Genomic DNA, 8414 nt, shown 5'->3' on the forward strand with positions numbered 1-8414 from the left:
GAGTTGTCTTTGTGTTCTTTTGGAATTTCTTCAGGTGTTGTGTAAAATGCAGAAGTTACTGATGATACAAAAATTACTCGTGGACATTGCTCCCTAGTGGTGTCATGGTAAAGAGTTGGTGTATCTAGTAGGATACAACAATTACCCTTGGACATTGCTCCCTAGTGGTGTCATGGTAAAGAGTTGGTGTATCTAGTAGGATACAACAATTACCCTTGGACATTGCTCCCTAGTGGTGTCATGGTAAAGAGTTGGTGTATCTAGTAGGATACAAGTTACCCTTGGACATTGCTCCCTAGTGGTGTCATGATAAAGGGTTGGCCTATCTAGTAGTATTCCGATCGTTTCCAGTTTGAAGTGTGATTGGAAGTTGCAAAAGAGTGCAACTGGGCCGTCTCCTTGTCTAACTGGTGTGGATGTTCAAAGAAACAGAATCTTTAAGTTCTCCTTTAATTCCCAATGTATTATGCATTAGGATCAGGTAAACGAGGATATGGAGAATGTAGCAACCTACGTAGGCCTCGGACATGCCGATCACCACACCATGACATTGTGGCATTATTTTGGAGGAGAACCCCAATCGTCAGGCTAGTACAACCAATGTCACACTTTGTCTCACTGGAGACAAGGTACACATCGACCTAGACTGGCCACCTCTCAAGAACATTAAAATTATAAAAATTAAGTTGAGGTTAATGATTTTGGTCTCGAGGATAGGTCTGATCCTAGGTTTCAAAGTAGGGGGAGATAATCTAGTATTAAAATTCTAACAAAAAATTTAGGGACTGGTGGCCAGTCTAACATTGACTATACAACTTGAACTCTATAGCCACCTGACTGGTAAATGGAACATTCGGCCCAGGCAACAATCGCTGCGCCCAATTATGGAACCTACAGACATACACATTTACCAATGGACAGAACCATGCCAACTTATGTTTTTAGCCCACCATCATCAGATGGTGGGCCATTCAAATCGCCCTGCGTCTGTGGTCCGTCCATAAACAATTCTTGTTATCGCTATTTCTCAGAAAGTAATGAAGGGATCTTTCTGAAATTTCATATGTAGGGTCCCCTCGGTGCCTTGTTATGCATATTGCATTTTGAGACTAATCAGAAAACAACATGGCCGACAGGCAACCATCTTGGATTTTGACAATTGAAGTTTGTTATCGCTATTTCTCTGAAACTAATGAAGGGATCTTTCTGAAATTTCATTTAAAGGTTCCCCTCGGTGCCTAGTTATGCATATTGCTTTTTGAGACCAATCGGAAAACAACATGGCCGACAGGCAGCCATCTTGGATTTTGATAATTGAAGTTTGTTATCGCTATTTCTCAGAAAGTAATGAAGGGATCTTTCTGAAATTTCATATATAGGTTCCCCTCTGTGCCTAGTTATGCATATTGCATTTTGAGACTAATCGGAAAACAACATGGCCGACAGGCAGCCATCTTGGATTTTGACAATTGAAGGTTGTTATCGCTATTTTACAGAAGGAACTGAAGGGATTTTTTTCAAATTTCATATGTAGGTTCCCCTTGGTCCCTGGTATTGCATTTTTGGACCAATCCGAAAACAACATGGCCGACAGACAGCCATTATCGCTAAATCTTAAATTTTATATATAGGTTCACCTTCCATCTTTTTATATCATTACCTAACCCAGATACTAAATTTGTAAACAAACTCAATTCAATATTATTTGAATATTTATGGAATGGGAAAACAGACAAAGTAAAAAGAGCTGTTATAATTCAAAACTTTGTTGACGGTGGATTGAAGATGATAAACATTAATGATTTTATTAACTCTCTCAAACTAACCTGGATTAGAAGACTTTATCAGAAGAGTGAGAAATGGCAGGTAATACTTAAGACATTTATTGATACAGATCTTCTTTCAAGTTGTGGTCCAGAATATATTAAAGTATGTGAAGAGAAATGTAATAAGTTTTGGAGTGATGTTTTTAAGTCTTGGTATTTATTGTGTGTAAAATACTGTGAAAAAACCTTTCCGGGAAATGTGTTGTTAGCTCCTATTTGGTACAACAGTAAAATCAAGGTAGACAGAAAAGTGCTATTTTATAAAAACTACTACAAGAAAGGCATTTTGATTATAAATGATTTGATAAAAGATGTTGAAGCAGGTTTATTCTTCTCATACAATGAATTTATCCAGCTATACCAAGTGAATACAATTTTTTTACAATATCGAGGTCTAATATCTGCTATTAAAGATTTTTTTTTCTACATACAATACACATGGTCAAGAAATTTCCTACCCATATATACCAATAAATCTACAACTTATTCTAAGGGAAAGTAAATGGTCAAAAACTTTTTATTCTTTTATGATTAAATCAAATATTATACCATCTGGCACTAGGAAATGGAACATAATTTTTGACAACATAGACAATCTGACATGGAGTAAAATCTACAAAATGCCTTTCGCTGTTACAAGAAATACAAAATTACAGTGGTTTCAGTTCAGAGTAATCCATCATATTCTCACAACTAACTCTTTCCTGTTTAAAATTAGAATGGTTATCTCCCCTCTTTGTGCTTTGTGCAGCACCTGAAACAGAGACAATTACTCATTTACTGTGGGAATGTGAAGAAGTACAAAGATTATTGGAAAGTTTTGACACATTATTAGAAGCTCTTTTGATCCCATTTTCAGTGAATAAGAAATCTTTTCTTTTTGGCATTCTGCATGAAAATTACCTTCCCAGTAATAGAGTAGATAATGAAATTATAATTACTATTAAACAATATATTTATAGGACTAGATGCTTACACAATTCATTAAACATTATTGCTCTTGTCAATATTATAAAAGATAAATACTTGATTCAAAAATACATTGCAATTGGCAAAGGTGAAACAGCTAAATATAAATTTGAAAATGAGTGGAGGAAATGGGATAAATTAGTTAAACTATAATGTGTCATACTTTATTTTATCCATTGTTAATATTTCATTTTATATCCTTTTGTCATTTTCTTAGTTCGACAGTTTTTTTCTCATTGGCCGAAAAAAAATGCTTTTAAATTATTATATATTCCAGTATTGTTTGTTGTCTACATAGAGTTCCTCCATCTCGCCCAAACCTTTTCCTTCTTTTAGTGTCTCTTTCTCTCTTATACTTTCTCTCCTTTATCTTTTGTGATTACAGTCCTCTTTCTTAGTATAATCTCTAGTCACTTCCTCTTCTTTCTTTTTTTACAAAATCACTGCAATGTACTTAATCATTACTGATGTCACTTCGTTTTTCCCTATTGAAAGATACACAATACTGAAATTTCGATCCATTAATGTCTGTATGTTGTAACTTGTAAAATTTGCTGGTAAAAAGTGTTTGTGTAGGTTAGGTATTTGTATGTAAACAATCTTGATTGTGAAAATATACATGCTTATATCATTGTGTGTGAGGGCGTGTGGTGTGTGAGGGTGTTTTGTGGGGGGGGGGGGGGGAGGTGTGCGTGTTCGAATATACATGCTATACATGCTTTTTGAAATATATATGTAGGGGTACATGCATGGGAGGGTGGGTCTGTGTGTGTCTGGTGTATGTGTGTATGATGCTGTTTCATGTGTGTACTTCAATATAACTTTTGTGAGCTGGGTGTTTTGTGTGTGTGTGAATTAGATGATTTGTAAGTATTTTCATGTATATGTGCACGTGTGAGCATGCATAATATGAAAATATAATGTATATTGCATTGAAAAACTGAATAAAAAGATAATTACAAAAAAAAAGTACAATAGCATTGCTGTGTTTTGTTTAATCTCACCGGGACTTGGCAGGAATACTCCTGGTATATGGTTATGGACCTTGGGCCCATTTGTTTATGCGGATAAACCGGTGTGTCAGTTTTCAAATGTAATATTTCAAACATACATCTTGCAGACCAGCAAATGTTAATTATAGGCCTTGGGAGTCTTTGTCATGGCTTGTCTTAAAACAATATAAAATCATCAGGTCCGTCTTTATTTGGAACAACATCAGTCTAACTGGTCCGTCCGTTTGGACCGCAAAAAACGAAAATGGCCCTTGACTAGGGAATTTGTGCCAAGTCTCTTTGTTCAATCTTGCATATTGGGAAACAAAATTAAGGCAATTTCTTTTGTGTAAAATTTATTTTGGATAAAACAACTTCTTTCAACAACATTAATATTGGACTGTGCTACAATACTTGTCCACCTGTTTTCATCCACAATAAAATTCTGTTCCAAGTTTCTATCGGCATTCTGTTTTTAGGAATCAGAAGAATGATGTTGCCATGGACAAGAATCCAACACAGATTGTGGCATTATTGCAGGGAAACATCAAGGAATATCAATAAATTGTTTCTAAGGAAAAACACCTGATATTTGGGATAATCCAGTGTAGTAAATGAGTAATATTGTCCTTCTATTGACATGTTGAACCCAAGTCAACTAATTTCTGAAAAACTAACAGGATCCATATTTATTCTGTTAATATTGTCTGTGGTTGTATGTATTATTACTGTTATGATTGATGAGAAATGAAAAGAAAGCTTCAGTACAAACCTACCTAGCTATTTCAATCAGGATTTCATAGAACCTGTTAACGGAGAAAGTCTACAGAGATCCATCTTCAATACTACAAGGGTTCCATTCACTTTTTCCACACCACAGGAATATGTCACAGCAAAAAGCTGAAATGGGGGTCGAGGGGACCTCACCCAGCCGGGTTACAAGGGGCAGAAGTGAACATCAAAATTTTACAAAAAGCCGAATTCCGCTTTAAAGAGGAAAATAATCATGCCTGAAATTGACATGCCCCCTATCGGCCCCCGCTAAAAATACCAGCCTAACCAGGTAGTAACAGTGACCTTGACCATGACCCAAAAACCCTAAAACTCGAACTTGATCTGTCGCTACTCATACTGAAGTTACATACCAACTTTCATCAACAAACCTTGAAGCATGCCTGAGAAAAGTGCAGAAAACTGAATGGATGGACTGACAGACAGACGGACGGACAGACAGAGAGGATAACTATAGTCCCCCAGTTTTACTGGTAAAGCACTAGCAATAAGTATTGTATCAATATGATAACTCTGAATTACTTACACAGGAAATAGTTTATATGCAGAGAGGCCCCCAAGCCTAACAGAAGATCTCGTTGACAAGTAACAAGTACCAGGGTAACATTAACATGCTTACTACAATTATGGAAAAATGTTGATTTTGCATCAAAGGTGAGCTTCAAGAGAGTCATTTGTCAAAGTACATGAACCTATGGGCTTTCATATTTCATTGCACTATACAAAGCTGTGTGTTTGAATGATCTTGATTTAGTATTTGCTCAAGAGGGACACATAAAGCAGCACTGTGTGTTAAACCTGGTAGAGTATAATGTTAAAATAATACTTTGTAGATCTATTTGAAGTTTTTCAGTTCCAGAATAATAAAAGTTGTAATTTCACTCTCGAAGTACTTACTATTACTGTCCCTGATAAAAGTCACAACACACCATCAATTTTTCTACAAATAAGCCTGATAAAGTATGCTGCATTTCGGTGACTGTATTAAATACTGCCAGGGACTATTTGTCGTACTGTTGGAGTACAGTCATGACCATGCTCCTTTGTTAAAACACCAGACTTCTGGTTAGCTGTAGTCATTCTGTAAACTGCCAGAAAATGCGTGTCGAACAGCTACAGAATTGTTGTGACCTTAGTCAACTTTAAACTGTCAATGACACAATTACTGAAGCGGAACACCATTCCTTATTTGGCCACAATTTAAGTAAAGTAGAAATTATGTCCCATTCTGTCACCTCATAAAAATGTCTGTATTTCTGAAACTAGAGTTGTCTCTGAAAAAAAAGAGTGAGAAAAAAAAAACATTAAAATTTATCAACACTTCACCAGACTAAGAGCATGTTTAAGGATTTATGGTATCAGTGCCAATCTATGATTTTAGTTATACTTAATATTATCTCCCTTGAATATTTCCACATGTAGGTAAAAATGAATTTTAATGGTCTGGTTTCCTGCCTGTTACTTCTAATTTTAGTACTTTCATGCTAAATTTTCATTGTATTTCTTGTTTATTGTTTTCTTTGGCAAGTATACTTATCAGTAATGTGATAAATGTTTAATGGAATATAGCTAATTTAGTAATCACCAATGACATGCTCTCTTGTGAACCTTTTAGAATTGCCATGATTAAATACTGTCAGAAAATTTATTTAGGACTTTTTATGAAAGAGGGTTATCAATATGTAATAGGTATGGTAATCGTGCTTTATCAAATGAAAATTAAAGTCTCTTGATAAATATGAAGAGGATATCATGGCTTTCTTGTAAATAACAGACAACAGCTTATTTCATTTTCACATCTGTCATAAAGCAGTACAGAGTATAAGGTCCTCTTACCAAAATTGATGGTAGCAGGATATTTCCCTGTAGCCATTCATACCTACCTCAATATTCTATAAATGCAAAACTCAACATTTTCAAGAAGAATTTTCTGTTTCCCCCCTGAATATACTCACTTCATACTATCATTGTGCGTCTTATATTCCATAATTGTGTTAGGAGGAAGGTTGAGAACACGTTTGAGAGTGTCACGGATCCTTGACGTTGTAACGGAGTCACTCGCTGTACGATTCCATAATGCTAAAATATCCTCCTGGAAAAAACAATAAGCAGATACTGATTTTAATTCTAAATGATACAGAAAATGTTTCTGGGAATAGAAACAGAAAGATGTTGTTCAAAGAAAAAAAAAAGACAGACTGCAGTTGACGGACACTACACCTTACCACAACCACACCCAGTGAAGGCTTTGGGAAAGGCGTGTTGTGTCAGGTGACTAAGTAAGTAGGCTGGTTTGCCTTTCATGATACCATTCCAAAAAGTTGTTCCAGAATAATGAACAACATAATGAACACGACTGGGAATGAAGTTGGCCTGTTGCTATCACTAGTTTTTTAATTTCTTCACAAAACAAGGTCTGTGTACACATTTGTATTAGGTACACTGTCTTAAAAGATTTTGCATTAAGAATTTAAAAAGGTATCAAAGAATTACATTAATCATATGCCAAAATATCATTTTATCCACAAAATTAGGATTAGAAAATGTTTGTAAGACATAAATGCCCCCGCTGCCACTTGACACCCAGAAACCTCAGAAGTTCCCGAGATTAGCTAGTTACATTGCATCGGGACGAAACGGACACGGGTAACACAATACGCCATCCTCATTTCATGGAGGGGCATAAAAAGTATAGTCAAGTAAGATCGCTCCACACTTCTAATGTTTATATTATGTCCAAAATAATTTACTTACCTGGTACCTAATTGAGATGACTGCTCCGCAGATTTCCTCACCAACCATGAACTGTTCACCGAGCATGGCTAATACTAAGTTTTCCCAGCACCGAGATGCTAGGCCTTTCTTTAAACGTACAATCCATTTACCTCCCTTGTTATTGGCAGAGTCCTGAAATTATACAAGTTGTATATATGAATTTCTACATCTTGGTATTAAACAAGAACATGTCTGCAAGGTGTGAATGCTTCTGCTCCTATGCAAAGAAATCAGATGTTATGATTCTGTGGTGTAAATAGGAACCAAATCTGTTGAGGCCTTGAGGGGATCTCGCTGGACATACAAAAATGATTCAAAATGAGACAGGGCACATTGTATCCCATTCAGACATGTACAGGGTCTTAGCTGTTAGAGAGCTCTTAAGATATGTGATTGATTCAGAACAAGACAGAGACAGACAAGCGTAACCAATAACACTATTATGTATCCCAACGCCCATGCCCCCCAAAAAGGCAGGGCATATAAAGAGGGTAAATTTTAGGTGGTGTCTCCTTGTAGTAGCTGGTGGCTACCTCAGTGAACAACTTAAGGGAGCCCATCACATGCTATCCAGACGAAATGGGGGTAAAATTTCTTGCATAAACACAGCCATGACTGCAGAGAATGGTCTGTGATTTCATATCCTGATAAAAAATTATCCATTGCATACTGGTGTCAAGTCACACACCTTGGTTCTTCAACACGGATTACATTGTCTAATGCTCCACTCACTGAGATGTTTCCGGGCCCTTAAACATGTGTCCCAGAACGAACACATGCATCCAGATACTTGTTCCAAGCCTTCATTCCAACATACAAACTACCTGAGATGGCATGTAGCATGCTACTTTCACATCAATTGGGTCAAGGTCACAGAGGTCAAATTTTCAAACTGCCCAATTCAATCAGCAAGTGCTCTTGTCCTGATCTTCACCGTTGCATGAATGATATTGTTTCAATAGCATCTCACTTTTTGTTCAAAGTCAATTCAATTGTTAAAACGTGGCTGAATAACACCACATTGCTATTTAAGTAGCCCAGTTACAGACAGGCCATGTTT

At 36.3% G+C, this 8414-nt stretch overlaps 1 protein-coding gene across 1 annotated transcript in view; it reads right to left on the bottom strand.

Annotated features, from left to right (window-relative positions):
• Positions 1–4126: 4126 nt before the first annotated feature.
• The window catches only part of LOC117342143 (eukaryotic translation initiation factor 4E type 2-like), a gene marked incomplete in the record, with an annotated part of 8122 nt that continues 3834 nt past the window's right edge, over positions 4127–8414 (bottom strand). The window contains 3 exon segments of the mRNA XM_033904155.1: positions 4127–5853; positions 6535–6671; positions 7334–7486. Of these exon segments, the coding sequence (XP_033760046.1) occupies positions 5811–5853; positions 6535–6671; positions 7334–7486 (333 nt within the window).

The sequence above is a fragment of the Pecten maximus genome, chromosome 14 (assembly GCF_902652985.1).
Source record: "Pecten maximus chromosome 14, xPecMax1.1, whole genome shotgun sequence".
Taxonomy (NCBI): Eukaryota; Metazoa; Mollusca; class Bivalvia; order Pectinida; family Pectinidae; genus Pecten; species Pecten maximus.